This window comes from Colletes latitarsis, chromosome 9 (genome assembly GCF_051014445.1).
Source record: "Colletes latitarsis isolate SP2378_abdomen chromosome 9, iyColLati1, whole genome shotgun sequence".
Classification (NCBI taxonomy): Eukaryota; Metazoa; Arthropoda; class Insecta; order Hymenoptera; family Colletidae; genus Colletes; species Colletes latitarsis.
Genome location: NC_135142.1, coordinates 26,243,871 through 26,265,261, shown reverse-complemented (window position 1 = coordinate 26,265,261; position 21,391 = coordinate 26,243,871). Strand labels below are relative to the sequence as shown.

The 21,391-nt window shown below is 49.3% G+C and overlaps 1 protein-coding gene across 2 annotated transcripts in view; it reads right to left on the bottom strand.

The window, feature by feature from the left end:
• LOC143345217 (protein pangolin, isoforms A/H/I/S-like) overlaps nucleotides 1-21,391 on the bottom strand; it is a 193,086-nt gene that overhangs the window by 163,995 nt on the left and 7,700 nt on the right. For both annotated transcript variants that reach the window (XM_076772108.1, XM_076772109.1), the window contains exon 3: nucleotides 6,048-6,151. In XM_076772108.1, coding sequence (XP_076628223.1) covers nucleotides 6,048-6,151 — 104 coding nt within the window. The remainder of the gene's footprint in view (nucleotides 1-6,047; nucleotides 6,152-21,391) is intronic.

Genomic DNA, 21,391 nt, shown 5'->3' with positions numbered 1-21,391 from the left:
TTGCTCGTGCACGATACACCTCGGAGGCCCCTCTACGCCACCGACAGCCCCCATCGGCGTCCCTCTCGCGTCCTTCTCTGGCGCTCGTGTCACAAAACAATGAGAACAATGCCGTTGGTCTTCCGTCGGGGCGGACAGACAAAGCCCCGTTCCACGACAAAACCATCCTCGCCATCGTCACCATCCTCGTCGGTCCGCGTACTCGTCCTCGTGGCGAGCAGCTCTGGCCCGGCCAAGGAACCAGAGCTGCTCGCCGCCAACCACCGGCAACCCGACAGAGCATTATAAGCGTTCTCTTAATACGAACATTTTTACCGGTGGTTCCGTGTGACGTGCACGTACACGATGGACCAGAGAAAAAGAGGAACGAGAGGAGCAACAACAGCTATGTGTTGCTGCGCCCATTATATTGTTTTGAATTAAGCGCGCCGTGACTGGTTGGCTGGGCTGTGTTTTAATATAAGGGTTTTGGATTTCACGTGCATCCAACGACCCCAAACCTCTCTTCTCCTCTCTCTCTCTCTTCATCGTTCCCTGCGCCGCAACCCCCGGCAGGTCGTTGCGTTCGTAGTTCTCCACGCTATGGACCAGCCCCTGTCCTCTCTCTCTTCGTTTCTCCTCGCGCCCCTTCGTTCCTCTTCGCCTCCCTTTTCCCGCGAAACTGCGCTCCGATACGCCCGTTATTTTCAGCAACCCCGTCGAATCGAGTTCTTTTTAATTGGTGGGACGTTTGCTCGTTTCCGTGCGCGTACAACACGTACGCCCTAGCGTCCCTGGGTTTTTTCTTTTTTTTTTCTTTTTTACGCGTGTACGTGTATTTGTTTCCTCCCTTCTCTTCTGCTTCGCGCGGAGCCGTGCGCGCGCGCGCCTTTCTCTCTACCCCGTTGTTTTTTGACGGCTGCACGAATTCTAGGCATCGTTCCTGCTTTGTCACCGGTCGTAGTGAACTACATATACATATATGTACCTTCTCGCCCGAGGAGAAACATTAAGTCGATGCCTTCGCGAATTCGACAGAGTCAGCGCAATCGCACGCTGGGTCGAAACTCGAGCTACGTACTCGAGCATTACCGTGTTTCAAATCAACGATCTCAAAATCTACTATTTTTTCAAATAATTCATTTGTTATCGACGGAGAAGCAATTACCTCAATACGGAGCATTTTTAAAAACATTCTGAATCCGCATTTGAAAAATCTAAATTTATTACCGTCACCTGTTGTGCAGTCAATAACAATACATTTTTGGTCGAATGACCGTAAAATGCATTGCACCCCGTCTATATAAAAACACATCAAAAAAACAAAGAGAAGAAGAAGAATAAGAAGAAGAAGAAGGAGAAGGGAAAAAACAAAACGGCTATGGAAAACCACGCAAGTCCAATTTGCTCGCAATTTCCCAAGAATCCACTGGCGGATTCTTGGTCACCTAATTGCCATTTCACGCGAGGTCTTTTACCGTGAAAGCTCCGGCCACGAAACCTCGGTTGATGCGCCTCTCAAAGGCGTTGCCAAGGCACTTTGTATTCCGCAAAGAGCACGGGCACAGAACACGCGTTGTTTAGCAAATTGTCGTTACCGCGGTGCTTGATCAGCGAAGATCGCACCTGCGGCCCGAACACACCGCTACATACTTGACAGTCGCTCGAAACAGTTCGATCTCGTGACGCTGCAGCCAAACAGCGCACGTGGTTCAGATAGCGCGTGTTCCAACATTCCTTTCGAGCGCGTTCAAATCGCTGCGTCGAATCGTTAACGAGCCTTTAATCGCTATACGAGGCCCACCGTGGCTCCAAGGACCGAACGTTTTTCTTCTTCCCTTCCTTCCTTCTTTTTTTCTCCTTCTACGAGACGGGAATATTAATTTTTTCTTTCGAGCGCAACGGACATCCATGTGGATTGATCTTTACGATAATCGGCCAAAAAACGAGCACACCTCGGATTCGTAATCAACGTACGGATTGTTTAGGAAAGAGGGTCATTTCGGGAGTGATGCACCACTCGTTATATCGTCAATACCGAAACAATGGTTGGCTTAATTCCTCCGTTCCTCGCTCCATTCTGGTCAAACGATTACACTTGGGAAATAATTTCAAGCTAAAATTTAAAAAAGATGTCTTTCGACACTTTTGGTAGAAGTAACGTCGTAAATTTATTTACGCGTGCTCGAACCTTTGGTTGTTTTTATTTAAAAAGTTGTAAACACAATGCGGAATGTGGTGCATCTCTTCCGAAACGACCCTACTTTCCAAGAATTTAGGAGCCCACGCTCGATACGAGTAAAAAAAAAATCGAGTTACGTCCAAACATCAACCTTTCCGGTCTGTTAATGTAAGATACTCGGGCTTCGTCTCTGCACGTCGAGAGAAAATAAATGGCCTGCATCGCCGAGACTTCTTGCCGAAGCGTTTATAAGATTTATTACATTCGAACGGAGTAAATGATTCAGCAGTATTACCAGAATGAATATTAAATACATAACGCGTATACCGAAGATGAATAACATTAAATTAAAGGTAAAATCGTTGTTTGTTGTACCCCCATAGCAGTAGAAACTGAGTAGAATAAGTGGTAATACATCTTGGAGAAAATGACGTTGTAACGAAAGAGGGTCAACCGTTTATACTTAAATTAGAAAAGTAAATTTAGCGATAGGAATGTCTTTTTAAATTAAAAGTACACGACTTATAATTTGGTTCCTGGCCCTCGCGTTGTAGGGGACGCGTGAGTAGATAACGCGTTGACCCAAATATGGGCAATATAAGCAAGAATTTCTTTTAGGAAAAATGAACAATTGGTCGTAAACCTGGGACGACGAAAACGCCACTCCCGACGGTCTTCTCGTAACCGTGTCGGACCAGCAATCAGAGGACCGCACATAAAACTTATCAACTCTGCAACCCCCGCCGCAGGATTTCTGCGAAGGAGCATCGAGGAGAGATTACGAGTTAGAGGTCTCCTCGTTAGCGTGTCAGAACCGTTTTAGAACCCAAAACATATATTTCTATAATCGTGCCCATTCACTGTTAAGTAGAAAGGGACTTGTAATAGGAGAAACCAAGGCTGATCGACCAATTTTTCAACTTTATATTTTCTAATAAATTATGCGGACAAAACATCATTTAGTTATACGCTTGACTATCTGATCGTATAATTAAAGTATTCGAATGTTGTTTTAACAGCTTTCATGTTAATCGAGTAACCCTATGGGTCGAGGTAGGTTCGCTAATGTTATTAACACTTTAACGACTGCGTGTTTCACGCGAAGACTGTTGCCTGTAACCGGCTATTTTCTCGACGATTTCAATCTGGTACAAGTTCCCTAACTATTTTTCGATCCGATATTTTTATAAAAATTCAAATATTAGCTCTACATAATTGTACCGTTAAGCAAGCGTACAGATATCAATTTTATTAAACCACATATTCGCGAATCACGAACGTGAAAAAAAAAATATCAAGCAACTTCGTAGAAACAATAGGAACAATCCCCACTTGGGGATCGAAAAACGAACGTTTCCGTTGTCGTGGATACGAAGCAAAAGAAAAAGAAATAATGGCGCCGGGAGCGTTCCCCATTGACGTGGTCTAGTAGTTCTATTCCGAAAGATCGAGCACGACAGCTAAAGCGATTCATTCACGAGCGGTGTTTGTAGTCGGATTTCGGGCGAAACTGCTTTCGCGCCCATTTCTGTTGGAGGTAAGCGTACGAGGGTCAGCCGAGACACGCTCGTTGTCGGAAATAACGACATAATGACATGGTACAAGATGAGTGCCCGAGGTAGGTAAATCCAAGACGAGGTAGGGACTAAACGAGCGAGAAGGAAAGAGAAACCAGAGTGGGTCCCTGGGTCTGGGTAGGGATATACTTCGAGCAAGAAAGGAGAGGAAGGGAGAGGAAGGGAGAGAAAGATAGATAGATACAGAGAGAGAGAGAGAGAGTGAGATATCTGTGTGCTTGTGTATCACCGCCGCAGCGAGTCGGAAGCGTTGCTGACCATCGCTGGGTAGGCCAGTGGTTCATCAAGTTCCGAGGAGTTGAAGAGAGCTCAATAAGCACTCTCGAGTTCTGAGGCTACGTCACGCAACCCTTTATCGGCGACTCGGTCTAATTTTATTTACGGTTCATTACCGTCCACCGATGACCAGGTGCGATCCCATTAGAAAATTCACGGAAAGTGCATTGGCTGCCGGTTTTCTAGAAATCGATGCTCTTCCCTAACGCAAGAACGAGTCTTCTAGCCAATTACAGCCGCGACTGGACGAGTAGCAAATGCTATCGATAATAGAACTGCCTAAACTCTTTTAGCGATAGAACTTTTTGCCTCGGTTACCGTTAAACGAGGGATGATATCTTACACCCGTCGAGCCACTCTGTTGGAACATATCTCTGCTAATATTCTATATCCAAACGACGAGTATGATGCAGAAACTCAATGTAATTTAATTCGGTTTCACGAGAGAAGAAAGTCTCTATTATTTTATCTTATCCTGAACGATTATTGGACATTTTTCGTTTCCAATCGATAATTTGATTAACTAGTTACGTTTGCATCCGCGGTTCGGAACCACGCTGCTCGAAGAGAGGGGAAACAATGGTCAGCGATACTTTGCATGTTCCAGATATTCTGAAACGCAACAGCGCGACGCGAAGATCAGTCGCGCACCACGCTCTCTTTAACACCGAATCGGCCCAATTTTGCCCACTATTTAGCGACGCCATGCTACACCGCAGTCAAATTAGCCGTCTGTGCAAACACAGCGATCGGCGTGTGTGCGTCCGTACGCGCATACGCGGTCTGCGAATCCATTCGGTGCAACAATACCGCTCGCTCGCGAGCGTGTACACGTGAATCTGCAAATTTCATTCATCCCGTCGCGCGAAAGAGAGAGGGAGACGTCCTCTTGATTTTACCCAACCGGCGCAGCTTTTTTAATTCCTCCCCAACATCATCGACCGGCAACACCGTCGCTTCTCCTCTCTTTCCGATTTCACGCCGCCCCTCGTTAAATTGCTATACGGTCGCGTACTTTCGATGTAAATCATTCGCAAAACAAGTTTCACCCGAGTGTGCACCATCTCTTCGTCTTACGATGCGAACTAAGCGTTGCATCTAACGGTATCGTCGATGTCGATTCGCGTGCACGATCGGAAATTGTTGCCATTTTTCTAGGAAATAGTAGCGTTTTTCTCGAAACTTCTTTCACCGTACCCGTCGCGGAACTCTAAAAGACACCGAGAGGGAAGAGAGTTACGGAGCACGGGTCACACTCGACTGCCGAGCGCATTGCATTCGCGTAATCGCCGATAACGCTAATTGCGCGCGTCTGACATGCCGCGATACCCTCCCCCTTATTCCGTTAAACGCTTACACACGGTTGAATAAGAGTTCGACGATGACATACCCCTCGGAAATGAAAATATACGAGTCGACCAAGAACCGAGGCGCGAAAAATTCCGATATAAGACCAACGACTGAGGCGTTAACCTCCGCGTTACGCACGATTAATTATTTAAAGAGGCGCGGGTAGGCGCGAGTACGCGCGAGTACGCGCGCATCACGGAAAGAGAAACAATTCTAGTGCCGCTTTCAACTGCACTTTATCATGGGTCGCGGACGCGCGAACGTTCGCTCGTAAATAAATCGAGAATCCAATTTGCGGGCATCATAAATCAATACCAGAATCACGATTCAAAGGGTGCACAGAACGCCTCGGAGTTGGAGTCTTGGAGAACAAAAGAGGAGACGCAGTTTGCTCCGAAAGTGATCTTCGCAATTAGAATTTTAATAGGATCGGGAATACCGTTCCTTAACTTTGCGACATCTTCGTCGAAAGGATCTCACTAGGGACAAACGTTTTATCAACGATCATTTTAAACAGCGAAATATCCGTAATCCGATTTTCTATCGAATGTTGGGGTAAAGTTTTTCGAGGTTCTCGAACCATCATCGATAAACGAGGCGAATTCCTCGTTACCATTCTTAAAATATCCTGGTGGTTAAAAGCGTAGCAAGAGTTGTTATAAAATAAAGTAATAAACACTCACCATAGAGACAGGAATGGGTCCTCCGGCGCCATTGGGGTAGGGGTACGGCGAGACGAGGTAGCCCATGTTGAACGACGAGGTATGCGGCGTCGGATCCACCTTACCTGTTGGCGCAACAAGAACGCATAAACATCCAATTCGACGAACGATTAAAAAGAAATGAATCTTTGCTGCCGGTTGCGTCGTCGGCATTAATTGCTCGGCCGTAAAACGAGGATTCATAAACTCTGTCGAAACTGGCTGGCAGCCGTGAAATGCGACGAGCTCCAATTATTTCGCCCATCGACGTTCATTTTTACACGTTTATCGATCGGATTCGCGCAAATACGCTCGGAATAATCCAACGGTAATTAGGCTCGGACGCTTTTTCCTAACCGGCAATCTCTCCTCCACTATTACGTCTACGTTAAACCAGTTCCGTTAAACGGACTCGGTTCCCGTGGCTCGTGGTGGAGACCGATTCCTGCTCGCGCGGAAAACCATTCTCGGAGCGCGCGCGAGAACCTGCTCGAAGGATACGAAACGATACGGATCGTTTCGCGAGGCAACCTCTACGCCCCACACAGCCCTTCCCCCCCTCTTACCCGCACCAAGGTCTGTCCTTTAACGTTCAGGACGGAGGCTGGTGTTTGAGAAACCATTCGAGTTTATCCGTTCCGCGAAACTGGATCGCAGCGAGCAACAAGAATCCGCACGAAGGACTCTTCGAGCGATACCGATCATCTTTACCGCTCGGTTCCGCTCCGTACCGCGTCGAGCCGCACCGCGCCGCGTCGCGTCGCGTCGAGCCACGTCCCGATCCGCTCAACGCAGAGATCCTGTCCCGCTGGAGAACCACCACCACCACCACCCGAGAGAGTTCCTTCGTTCTGCGAAACTCGATCGTTTCGAGAGGTAGAAACCTGCTTTCAGGATTCGAACTGATAAGTATCGCCTTTCGATCTACCCGGCTAGCTCGAGTTAGCATCACCGACTCCGTCCCGACCAGATCTTATCACCGGAGTCAACGAGGATCTTTAGGTGATCGGCAACGCCATTATTCCGCGGGGAGAAACTATCACCGGTCGTCCCCGAACACGGTAGCCGACGACTATTTCCCCGTCTTTCTATTAACTCGCGATAGATTCCACGCCGTAATAATGCTCGACAATGGAGTAATATAAACAGCTCTGTCGACCCGTTCAACGAGCCAGGTTCGCACGCACGTCCGACTAGAAAAATTTACAAAGGATATTGCGCCATATAGCCGCGATAAGCGTTTCTACCGAGTCGTGGAGTCGCGGAACGATCGCGTACCACGGTCGAGTATTGTTCGCGCGAAGGTATATGTATACGTCCAAACCGAGACGAGCATCGCGAGCGAGCACGAACGAATACGTTAGAATACATCGCGTAACTTTTCGAACCGCAAGCTCCGCGGAGCTAATGGTGGAGGGCAATTGATATTATCATGTGTTGTGCAAGGTGAAAATTGCAAGGAATAAGCGCGTGACCGGTATCGTAGATAGGAGAGGATCGACGCGGCTGGATCGGGCCAGAAATTCCGGCAAAGCTCCGGCGATTTCTTATCGAGGCTCGAAAATGGGTCGTAATAGCGGCGCAACGAACCGCAACGAAACCAACGCGAGCGGACTGCTAGCGGTAAACGGCGATAAATCAGCCGCGTAGCAGCGGCCAGAGAACCGCGTGCTTAATTAATACTTTGGCAGAGCGGTTGCACGCACGCGGGTGCAGCCGCCGCTAGCAGCCGCGTTGACCGCGCGCACCACCGACCATGAAAGAGTTAATTCTTCGTTCGAGGCTCCTCTCCGCGATGATCTCGATCGTCCCCCAACGCGAGACCATTGACCTTTTCCGAGTAGCAAGACACACACAGCACTCGTTCGTCCGAACTTATTAAGACGCGAACGGAGCCCGCGTCGCTGGTTCGCGCGACCACGCGACGCGACGCGAGACGGGACGGGACCGAACCGTACGCATCGGCGCAATTCACACGACTGCGGACGATTAAATTGTCAGCTACGCGACTCTATAAATAACGCGACACACGCACGCATACCGGGGCCGTATTTCGACGGAATCGCGCACGATCCTCGTTTTATCGCGACTGCGTCGATGAAAACCGACCGACCGACCGACCGTATTTCGCTGCGCCGCCGATCGTGCGAGCAAATAGGCTTCGCTTTTAATGAAACTTTTATCTGTTTACGACGACGACGCGCACGGTCCCGGGATTAACTCGCCGCGCGTCTCGCGATAAAAGCGTCATTGAATCTTGGAATTCCCGAATCTTTCTCGAGTATTTGCGCGGGTCCAAAACTTGTGGTTTATCTGTACGCGTAAATCGGAGATTAGCATTCGAATTTGGGACACGATCGGTGAATAAGAACCGGGGACAATTATAATAGTTATGTTTGAAACGAATTGAGGAAAACAACGACACGATGCATACCAAGATCATCTTCTATCTTGCGCTTATTATCATCGGCATATAAACCTGACAGTTATTACAAACGCTTGGTAAATCGTACTCGTATATGTTAAATAAAACAAGACCAACGACAGGTCGCTCGAGGTACACGAATATACGAAATCGAGCACGATCGAGCACAACCAAAACGTCGAATCACAGTATACGACACAGCAGTAAACGAATCCTGTCGAAATTAATTTTCCATAAGAAGAAAGTAATTTCTAAAGAATAGTCTTGGAGACTGGGTAGATCCGGTGAAAAAATCCTCCGCACGAATCCGTATCGAATATTTGCTCGGTTAGCAAGAAAAGGGAAACGTTGTCCCGCATTCGGGCATGGCAGGCTCTGTTTCCGAATGCATATCCTGAGTGCACATGTGCGCCACACTCGCGCCAAAGTTTATTGCCAGCCGACCCGCTCCCCTTCGTCCTTTCGGTTCCCACCGACCTTTCCATTACGATCAGTGTGCGCCCTGCCCTCCTTCCTTCTCCTCCTACGCCTCTCGTCCTGCTGCGTTCCATCGGTCTTTCATGCAGCGTGTTCTACCGACTCAAACTTCGTGCCCGTGTTCTCTCGCTCGCCCGGTCTACGCTCTCTTTTTCGCTCCTCTCCTGCAGGTTTGTTTACTTCGCAGTCTTGTTGGAATAATACCATGGGACGGTAATTATAGACACCCCGGGCACACAATGCTCGACGACTTGGTCGCGCGTTTGCCGGGCCGACAACTGGAAGGCGGCTGGCTGGCTATCTCCTCCCCCGGAAGAATCACAATTTACGCGTTAGAGGCGACTTTTCGATCGTAATATTAGGGAATTGCTCGGATCCGGATGTTTCTTTGGCGCTGGCAGATCTAGGCCAGCAATTTTCAACCTTTTCCATTTCTTTATACCAACAAGAGAAGTATTTTCTCACATTTCTATCTAATTAAAACTACTATGTAAATTTCACTTTAATCCGAAACCAACAGAATTAAATGAAAATATATTAAAGACAAAATCTAGTATACGTAATTGATAAAAACGAGGGAGAAACACGCGAGAGAATAAATTTTGTTGGGTAAGTATACCTCGACGGGGCTCCACGCGATCGCACACGGTCTACAGGAGGATTCCAACTATCCCACAGGGTGTACACGGGTACTTAAACAATATCCGCGTCCCGAGTTATTCGCGGTTCTGCATCGACGATTCCTGGAAAGGCGCCATTAGAACAGAAGAGGCGAAGAGCGGAAGCCGCGAAGAGATTATTATGGATTTGCATATGTTCCGAGTGCCCTCGATTTCGTGCCGAGCGTTCTCGCGAGCATTGTCTGCGCCGAGGATCATTTTCGTTTGATGGAAAAAAACACACGCGCGCGCGCACAATGGGGCGCGGCTATGTTACAAACGATAAATCTATCCGTTCCCTCGGTTTTCTCCTGTAATCCGCCGTTGAGAGGACGACAATGATCATCATGGTGTACGGTAACGAGGCGCAGGAGGTAGACTTTCGTTTGTGGCTGCGATGACTGGTCGGGATAAAGGAATTTTCCAACGAATGTCTCTGATTACAAAAATGTTCTACGCGTTGCGACACTCGACTGAACGAATTTATCTGTCCGATAGACGAAAACCACGCGCAATTACACCGGCCCGATCGAATGTCACGGAGTTCGAGGAAACGATGCTTCTCGGACGTTGTAAAGTGGCACTTGGGTTGGCTGGACACGGGAGAGTCGCGTCAAACCTCGATCGTAAAGTCTCGTCCGTTTCGGGTCTCGAATCAGGCCCGAAATCCAGGGCCTAAAAAGGACACAGGAGCGAAAGAGCGTGCCGTTAATGCCATTATGGCCGAGCTTGTGTGTACAGCTTGTTGTCGGCTGGTAAATTACTATAATTGTGAAGTTCCGGCGATTTTTAGATTAGCTCTGGTCCATCAACGCTATATGCCTACCTACCCCGACCTGCCGACACTGCACCGTAGAGCCCGGCGGTTCTCAAATCCACGGCCGACCTGTGAAACCTTTGCGATCATTTTCGGGACTTTTGCGCGACCGTTTACACGGACAAGCAAACAAATAAAAATATTCGATCGGAAAAATTCCAGGGACACGCGGCGTCAACGTAAAGTTGCCAAAAATTGGTTCGCCGCGAAGCGTGTTAACACGACGGTGAGAAACTTGTCACGGATACGAATTAATTTTGCGAGTCGGTGCGTGCCGAGAATACGATTTCCTTGGCAGAATCTTTGCCGGAGGTTTGTCGGGTTCTTCCGTCTCCCACGGGAGAAAACGACGTAGGAACAGAGAGGCGGGGGGTAAAATGAAATGGACAAGGATTACGGTACCCTCTCTTCGGACGTTGCAACGTTAAAAGGACTGCCCGGATTCCTGCGGAGACGGGAGGTCGGCAGAACCTATTGGTTCGTGTCAATAGAAATCTGTACTTGCGTCTCTCGACGCGGAACTCCTGCTCCTTGTGGACAGGACATCGGGAGTAGCGAAAAGAATTTTCGTCCCTCGAGCACTCTTTGTACGACGAACAAAAATGTTTAATTCGTTCGTCCCTATCTATCGATACCCAGACAAGCGAAGCAACGCGTAAGAGCTAGTTTACGAATGGAAGGTATTAATATGCAGCAGCCCTAGAAATGTAAAACCGGGAGGTAAAAGTACGAGAGATAGAATACGTATACGGTGGTGTTCGAGTATGCAGCGTTTACAAAGTCGGTGGTAGGAACTTTTTAACCAATATACATACAATATCTCGAACGAACAAACGATTCTCCGAAATTCAGGAGTCAGGTTACTAGCACGGAAGAGACGCTTTTGGTGAAATGCGTGGCAGCAGCAGCAGCCTGTAACTTGGTGACCCTCGACGCGGGAGGTCCGTCTAGAAGAAATCAGAGGGTACGAGCGAGGGATAGGAGAGGGGGCTGAAAGGACGTCCAGAGATTTCGTCTCCGGACACGCTTTGTGCAACAAGTGCCATGTCGTGGTCACGGCGTGCTTGTTGACTCTGATGAATTTCCCCAGAAATCTGTGTCCCCTTTGTCGGTTCTATCGACGAAATCAAGAGTTCGAAGGGTCCGAGCTGCTCCGGAGATCGAAGCATCGCTGGTAGTCTATCCGATGCGAAAGCCGCGAGAAGAACCGCGCTGCAATTTTCATTGTACAAAGCGCGCGATTATTTATCAACCGAGGCGAAGACGGAATCTCATTATCGTGCCCGCGGATTTGCATAATATAAAGGCGGCCGGGCGAAACTAGTTCCCGCGATGACGTCCGCGATGGAAGACGGTCGGAAAAGCGCACGTGCGCCGGATGATCACGAGACAACGAAACGGGTTTTCGTCGTATAAAAGATCGGCCAAGTAGGCGCACCCTCGTAATGGGACCCTGGAGAGATTCCTGACAGGCCCCGAGGCCAGACCCGCTGTCACGTACTCGAGGCCTGCGACGTGCTAGTTGGTTAGAATCCGAGAGACCGCGGCTCAGCAGCCACGGTCAGCGCAACGATCGAAAAGCAATCGAAAGAATGCACTCGCGAGTCCATCGATTCGCTCGACACGATCAGATTTTTCAAACGGGTTATAGGACCTGGGGGGTTGGAGGCCCTGTGGATCGTCCGCGAATCGCTGTTCAGAAATACGAAATATTCCAAAGAAATTACAACGTGCTCGGACCAGAAAATGAAAAATATCTCCAAGAAGATTAAAGTTCTAGTATCGGTCTCGGTAGAACCGCACACGAAAATTCGAGGTCCTGGGTTGACCGGAGGTCAAGTTGGAGCCAGGCAAAGGAGCCTCGTTGCAATCTCCCGCGCGGGACGAGGGACCAGAGGAGGTGGGAGAGAAGAGACCGAGGGCCTCGAGGCAACAGACCTACTGCCAGGGGCCTCACCAGGCACATAGGAGGTGGTTTTGACTCGGCACGGTCCTCGGCATGGCAAGACCCGCGCGAAGGAAAGCAACAAAAGAAGGAGAAGACGAGGAGAACGGAAAGCCGAAGAAGAAGATGGAAGGGAAAGGAAGGAACGAGGAGGAAAGAGCCTGGGTCTGCCTGTTTGACCGCCGGTCGACCGGCTCTCTCTCTCTCTTTCTCTGTTGGGACCGTTTCTGTCTCTCTATTGGCCTTTTCCCTCTCGTTCTCGTTGGGCCTTCTCTGTTCCTCCAGGCTGGTTTGGCTCGTCTCGTCTCGTAACAAGAGACGGCGCGGACAATGGGTGCCGTGGCAGCGCCTTCTGCCAAGGCTGCTTTGGCCAGTCCGCGCAACGATTCGAAACACCATCTACGATTGCCAGAATCGCCGGAATCGCCGGATTCTCCCCGCGAGCCCTCTGCATATTTATCCCGCGGTTCTTCCAAGACGCGTCGGGAAGATCGAATATTCGAATGGTTCGGTATCGAATCGAATCGCAATATCGTTTTCCGATCGAAACCGAGCACACCGAAAAACCAACAGTTCCAAATAAACTGAACGCTTCGAAAAAATCGAGTAAATTACGTATTTTCCAAAAACGAAACCTCGAGTATAATTACGTTAGTTTTTTCCAAACTTTTCGACCAGCTGAACGTACACGCGTTTTCGACGAATCGAGGGGTTTACGAGTATCGGATCGGAACAGACGCCGGGTACTCCAGCAGCCCGATCGGGAGGAACACGAATGTAGTCAACGCGCGTTTACACGCTCCTTCTCGTTTTGACGAGTTTACGAGATTCGCGCGGTGCGCATTCCGCTGAAAAGATCAAGATAGAAGGAGAGTACGAGAAGAACGCGGTAATAACACGAGAAAGCGGAGCGTTCTTCTCCCTCTCCGTTCACGGCCGAGGGTTTTACGATGGTAATGGGGCGAGATAAAACTGAGATAACCGGGTGCGCCTTAAGAAGAAAGCGAGAGCGTGACGCGCGTCTACGATAACGGTTAAAAAAGGAAAGTAGCTGGCCGTTATTGCTCAGCGATGAGTTTTTAATCGGCCAAGATCTCTTTAGGCCGATCAAAGAGAGCCCAGGCTCGAGGTTAACGTTTTTCCTTATTTCCTGGGGTGAGCGCCGGCTAAGACCAGACCTCCCCGCTTGGTCTCGCTATTCGCGCCAACGAAATTGGTAATTCGATCTTGGAGTCTTTTCGTTCTTAATAATTTTTGTTCGAGAAAAAAGGGGACAGCCGAGATACCGGCGCACCATCGAAATAGAAAAGGTTTCGAACATCGATACCCCGATTAAGCGACACTCACGATCCATTGTTCGAGATTCGTGAGCCATTCAGAACGACGCTGTAACCTGTGTGAAAACTCTGTGTACGGTGTGTTAAAGGTGTCTTGGACTACCGCGTGCGCGCGTGCCTCAACGCCTCGTCGACAAGCCCCGCATCTATCGGAAATATTCGTGTCGTTCGCGTCACGACAAGCCCCTTCGGACGGAACACTTTCTTCGCCATATTGTCGCCAAAAATAGCGGCAGCTTGCCCGATCAGATGTACGAGTTTCGAGTTTTGACAGATCGGATCGAGAGCCAGCGTGAAATTTAAAAGAGAACGCTCGCATTTTCCCCCTTAGGATCACGAGTCGTTAAATCCAAGTATATAATAGGAGGAAACTCGTTTGACAGACTGTCGTAGTGGTAAAATAAAAATATGCGAAATTCGACGGAAACCCGGGTGGTCGGGAATCTAAGGTGGCAATCTCCATTACGAGTTAACGAGCACGCAAACGCACACCTGCTGGAGCCTGCAGCTGTGCGCCACCGAGTTTTGCGACACTATCGCTCTCCATTAATTTTGCGACGCTTCTGCTTCCGCAGAAAATTGATCGAATGGGTGTCGAGAAGCTAAGCGCGCGCGATCGTAGCCAAGGAATCTTTCAAACGGTTTGAAAATCGATTTTCTCGTGTCCGAAGAGAACGTGCGCGTTCTACGAAGACGTACGAGAGACAGAGCTCTTAGCCGAGCACGTACGTGTAATTTATGCAAAAGTGGGCCCTTCTCTTTGAAACGAGAGTGCAAGATGCGACCGATCGGAAGAGGACTCGGCAACGCCGCAAAGGTACGAGTAGCCGACGGTACCGTGGCCGGGGCCTACGGCCCTGCGTTCTTGGCCTCGGGCTGCCTGCGGAACGAGCAGAGGGTACGAGGGGCCCCACTGGGTCCGAGTGTCCATCGGGAGGGGCAAGGGGACCCACGAGCACCCACTCTTACCAGGACTTATCACTCCCTCTTCCTCTCTCTCGCAGCTCGTTCCTTCCGACACCGCCACTTCTGTTTCTGTTTCTCTTCGCTCGCGTGTCTCTCCTGCCTGCCTTCTCGATTCTTCCCCCTTTTTCTCATTCGCTCGCTTTCGATCTCTCTGCGTATATCCGTGTGCCTTCGTTCCCTCTCTTTTATGCGCGTACGCGTGTACGTAGTAAGGTAAAGGACCCAATACTTGGACGTTTAAGGCGCGGACGAAACGCTATAGAATTTCTCTGATAAATCGTGTTCATATTAACAACAAGTTGTACAACTATCAGACCCGGTGCTCCGATTCTACCGTTTCATTACATATGCATAGAATAAAAGGTAAAATCAACTTTGTCCTACGCGTCGTAACCAAGCGCAAGGATAACCAGAGGATAAAGTCCGAAATTAGGGTTCTGGACGCAGAGTCTTCCGGTCTCGCGGGGGCCTAATAGCGCGAGTCCAGCGGGTATTGGAATTAACCAGTTTCGACGGAGTCTGTTCGGTCCGTACGCGCGTATCGTTACGAGGAAAATTTCGATTGGAATTTTGGCCAACTGGAAGTAATCGTTATGTCGCCGGGGATTTCGCAATCGTCGAGTTGCGCGTCACCGAGACGAGACAATGGAAACGTAATCGGGGACCTTAGAAGCTAGAAAAGATGGTCGGGCGTGGCACGTGACACGTAGACGCGTGACTTCCGCCATGCCAGTTCGTCTACACGGGAATAGATTTTCACCGAATAAATTAAACGCTTGCAAAATGGTCTCCGCGCGAATGAAAGACCACCGTGTCCCTTCTCGGGATCGATGTCCTAACGACGCACAAAGGAAGACAAACTTTTAAAGATCGGAATTAAACCTGGAGTTTTTTTATCGGTGGAACGGGGCGCTATCTTGGCACAGATAAGATTAGCGAGTCCGTGAGCGTGAACTCATCGGCGAGAACACGCAAAAGGACCTTCGCAGAGGCAGCGGCCGCGCGGACAAGCTGTGACTAATAATCTCCCGGAGAGGCTTCTTCGTGCACGATAATTAATTTCCCAGATCGTTGATCAACGATCGGAGGGCTTTTCTTTTTCTTCCCGCGAGAGCTATTTTTTTGCCGCCCACCTACCACCGCGTACAAGTACAACTCGGCAACGCGCGTCACTGAAACGAAATCGCACAACGTTTTCTCCGCGCTACGAAGCGACGAGCCGCGACAAAACGATCAAATCTCGCAAATATAATTAGCCGTTCGCACCGTTATTACCGGTTAATTTGCATGATTCAAGTTGAACGTTCGATACAACATTACCCGGCGCGGAGGGGAACGCGGTCCCCTTGACGATCGTCTCGTGCCACGTGTGCACCGCAGTGCTTGCAGGTTATGTTCGACCGAAGGAAAGAAAAAAGAGGAGAGGAGGAGAGAAGGGGCGAGGACTGGTACGCGGCGTCGTGTACCGAAGGAGCAAGTGTTGGCCCCGTCGGCTACGCCCATATAAATCCTCGGTTACCTAGTCGCTTTACGAGATACAATTATTTACCGAGACCGGGCAGCTACCTTATTTAGTTCTAGTTAACTCACCGCCGGATGGCAGAGGATCCGATTGATCAGGCCCTCTTCACCGTCTCTCGCCTTTGTCTCCGCGCCGTATCACCTTTTTCGCGCGCTCCTCTCCTCCCCAAACCCTCTCGCCTATCATTCCGCTGCTTCCTGCTTTTATACGAGACACGTTTTGGTATACGCCGGTTGCACGAATCGTCAAAGACCCGTATATACACCTTCGTTGCGCGTCACAGCTAATATCCCAAATAGGACCGATTTCCGTTATCCGTTATTTGTTGGTCGATCGAAAAAGAAGGGCCCACACCGTAAGTACCACTTTGGTACATTAGCAACAAACTAAAATGGCAATTGATAGTGAAAAATGATCGAGTCGTGTTTCATGATGTTACACTTTCGTAAACAGGATTACCAGATGTACAAGTTTGGAATATTTAAATTAAATCTGTACTTGTACTCTCCTTGTTAGCGTAACTTGGTGGAATGACCAAAGTGGCGATTCGCGGTTTCTGTAAGGTAAAAAGGTGTCGAAACCGTATTCGCAGTACGTCCGTAAACAGACTCATCCGGAACGCGTTCCGATCGCGTCGGGAAGGCATAAATTATTTCAACGCGTCGTGTCCACGCGACGTGTCTCGCGCGCGTTTAACCTATCGACGCGGCGTATCTAGCGGACGTTAATTGCGCCCGAGCAATAACGTTGTTGTAACGAGTATCATGGTGCGAGTGAGCCCTGCCGTTCCGAAAGCGCGGTGTAACGTTGCCGGTTCGCTCCGACTCGCCGCTTGTAAATCATTCTCGCCGCTTAACCTGACATTAGCGTGACAGGGTGTTATCCGGGCTCAGTCATTTTAGCATATGGTTAGCAGATGCCACTGGACGGAGCGGTTTCTTTTGCCTCCTTTTAATGGGACCAGTCGTCGATAATTTTCACGTGTAAATGCGCTTCTCCGCGAATCGTGGTTCGCGAGATCGATCGAGGGAGAATTTATCGATCGAAAACTAACTGTTCGTTCGGTAGCTCGACAACATCAGGTTCCGAACGAATATCGTTGCATGGACGCAGCCAGGCTCGTCTCCACGTTCGAACCTAAATGGCCGCACGAGCAGAAGGGCAGAGTTTCGAAAGCCGGACTAGCTGCTCTAAACAAAGAGCTTTACAGCCATATTTATAGTTGTCGTAAAACACTACGCAGATTGCTAGCCTTCGTTCAACGGATGGTCGCGCTCTCTCTTCCTGCACGACCGTTCCCTGTCCTCCTTCGATCCTTTCTCTCGTTACTCTCTGTTCGCCCTTTGCTCTCTCTCGCCTTCTCTCTCTCTCCGTCTCTCTCGGCCGTGATCTTCGGTTTCTTCGCTCTTTTCCATTCGATCTGCTCGCCTCGTTCTACTCGCGCCGTTCTTCTCGCTCTTTCCGCTTTACCGTCTCTCGACTCTCGTGCGTGTACGTATCGTCGTCGCGTTCGCTAAACCTCGCCGTGTGGTTTGGCGTGACCCTGTCGTTTCCAAACGCTTCCCCATTTAGCCGGCCCCGGCTGCTGGCTCCTCTTCCTCCCTCTTTCCTTCTTCGACCGTCGTTCGGCCATTTCGGCACAAGTTCCTCGAAATTTTCCACCTTTTCCAGTCCTTCTCGAAAAATTCTGGTCGACGGATCGGAACGCGAACCTTGGTTCGTGGTCGGTTTTTTGGTTCGGTCCATCGGCCCTTAGAAATTTTTTGTTTCTCGGGAGACGCACCAGAGGAGGGAGGAGGGAGGAAGGCTCGACAACAGGTCGACGACGGTCTTCTGTGGCGTTAATTGACTGGAGGAGCTGTACGGTCGAACGACTTTGTTTGACGAACATCGTTTCGACAGAGCCTCGGAAACAGCCAGGACAAACCTGAATCGTAACCACGGGCCCGAGTGGGAAACCGGTATTTTCGGTGGGCATGCCTGATTATCATACGCGCCTCGTGCTTTTTCATTCTTCTGCGGTGGCACGATTCCTCTTATTTTCTTTCAAAATAAAACGCGCGTCGTAACGCTAATACGTTTATTAGGGTACCACGGTCACCAATTAGATGATCGCTGATATTACAAAAGCGTAAAGAGATTTGTTGCTCTTGGCCAACAATACTATTTTATGGCTAACGATTACTTCCATTTACAGACTGATCGTTACCGTTCGATTTCGAGCAATATAATTATTTCACGGGGCACGTTAAGTTTAATAACAGTGGCCCGTCTCTATGTGTGCATTATCATGTTCGTGGCTACGCTGCACACACGAAATTCCTAATAATGCAAGGTATGGAGTAAGAAATAACAAAGGTAAATAATAAAATAGGATAAAACGATCGAGTACGCAAGCACATTATTCCGTAAATTCTATTCACGCGCGAAATAATAAATTACAGCTCAACGATTTAATCCGATGATTAATGAAAATAGTAGATAACGTGTTCCGGTTGGATCGCGAAATAGTGGCTACCGCGCGTACGTTGCTTTATATTTCTGAAATGCGACGACCATAATCCGAAATCATGATACGCGTTCGAACACCGCAAATTCGTGCACACTCGCGCGAACCAGGAAACGTGCGTCGTCTGTGTACACAATGAATGAATCTCATCCTCCAAATAGCGTTAATGTTTAGCTGTGACGCAACTAGTAGCTCGCAGGTTCGCGCGCGCTCGTAACAAGTTATTCAATTCCAGCTATTATTAATCTTGTCAAAGTACACAGTTCTCTTGTAAACAACGCGTGTCGTGCGTCGTGGCGCGCGATAATGCGCGATTTAGCTGCGCAACGTTATTAAACGACCACCTAAGTAGTCTTCCTCGAAGCGGGAAACGTTGCACGTGCGAGCGATCGCAACGTTTACGCGAACGCAGAACGAGCCTGTCGCGAAGAAACGGCGCAAAATCATCGAGAATGTCGTTAGGGATGACCAAAGGGAGCCAGGAACGCCGATAAATCCCCCGCAACCAAGAAAATCACGTCGCTACGTGACCTCGCCAGCCACGATACGATCCCTGGCGAGAAGATCGACCAAAGATACACCGAGGGTTACGCACCGTACGAACCTAACAGGCTTATCTTGTTATCAGTTTCGATCGGATCACGCGATTACAACGCGTCTACGCAGAGATTAGCTTCGGTAAAACGTTTGCTCGCCGCGACTCGTTCGAATTTCCGGCCGATTCCGCTCGATCTCGCGCGTCGCGTGGACCACGAGGATCCTCGAGACGGAAATGTTTGTCCAAGTCGTATCGGTGTCCTTATCGAGAACCGCGAATGTACAACATGTTTGTCGACGCACTCTGGCCCGCGATAAGTCTGTTGACCGATTCTCTTTCGATAGCTGGACGTAACACGTCGTGTGCTTTCCTACTTTCGCTATCGTTGCGTGACTACGCGAATCGCAAGACCCACGTTACCAGCACGTGTCGCAGGTCAAGGACCGGATCTGTGGTCGTCCGTCGATGCCGGAAAGTAGTCGAGGGAGCCTGTGTTTACGAACTTTGCATTTATTGATCCTGGCGAGCGCTCGGTCGCAACGATCCACGAAACCAAGCCGAAACCGATTCGCGAGCAACTTGAATTTTCGAATCGTTGCTCCGTGTTATAAGCAGTTTCCAAGGACACGCGTGAAAGAACCACGATGCCACGAGTTCACCAAAAATTTGCCCGCCGATAAATTCAATTTATGCCCGGCTATAAAAATTTTTAAAAGTCCGATCTCACGCGAGAAACCGACCGTGACCAGAAACACTCCGGGCAAAAGCAAACATATTTTCTAAACCTGTCTCAGTTTCCTACGGTCCCACACCTCCCTCTCTCCCTCTGTTTCCAGGAAAGCCGTTTTACAAGGAAATTTGTTTAACCGTTTATAAAGGAAGGTGCAAGCACCACCGCGGGGTGTAGTTGCCGAATCTATGGGGATGGGTCTGAACAGGGATGAGGCCCTCTTCTCGGGCAACCTCTTCGAATGCAAGAAGTCCGGCAGGTAGGCTCGTTAGCGAGCAGGTAGATAGGTAGAGGAGAGCCAGGGTAGGTGTATAATGCTGACTGTTGTTGGTGTGTCTGTATTCGTACACCGGGTGTTCCGATTATTCACGCGATCCAAGAAATCTCGTAAAAATTTTTCAGTTATGGTTCCTCTACGGTCATCGAAATCGAGATCTCGTTTGACCCTCCGGTGATCTTACGCTTTTTATTTACCTATTTTAATTTGCTACTTTTCACGATAAATCATTTGCGTGCAATCTTTCGCTCCTTTCCACGTTTAAAAAATAGCACGTGCATTCCGGATTATAAAAAGGAATTAAACTTTTGCGATAATCTCGCAACAATAAACACCGTACCGAAGTTGCGAAAAAATTGTAGGCGCCAACGACGACGCCTTGCCTGGCCGGGGTTAATACGTGTGATTCGTTGTGCAAACACGGGACCCTCTAATTATTTCTAGCAGCGGATTAGAAAAACGAGTCTATTTTCGGTGTCCTGGATTCTTGGTAACATCGTAAAATGACAAACTATCCGTGGTCTCTCCACCTACCGCAGGACTACAGAGGGCCCAAGACCAATAATTCCGTCTCCTCCGTATTGCACCGGAAGTTCCGTGTGCCCTGTCGCCCGGCGACCGAGCTATCTATATCCGAAAATATTACGTCGACACCCGGTATACGGTGCGGAGCGTAAGAAATGGGTGGGTTAACTCCGAGAGGAGGCGAAGTAAGAAGAGAAAAGGAAGCAGACTGAAAGGGCGAGCGAGATTCGAGCGAAGGAACGAGAAGAGACTGAGTGGGAGAGGGAGAGGGAGAGAAAGAGGAAGAGGGAGCGAGAGAGGTGTACAAGAGAGGCGTGAAGAGGAGGGTAGAAGAGAGAACTTGCTTGGGTGCCATGTGCATTGGTGAGCGGATACACACCGTACGGTTCGGAGGGAAGGTATTCGGGCAAGTTCAGGGTGATGCAGCAGCCTCTCTTTCCTCTTTCCCTTCTTCGCGGTCGGTCGGTCGGTCGGTCGGTTGCTTGCTGGCTCGCTCGCTCGCTCGCTTGCTAATTCTCTATCGCGCACATATTCTCGTCTCGTTCTCGAGCTCACCGGCTAACCCACTCTCAATTTCTATCTCCTTCTCGTTCCCTTTA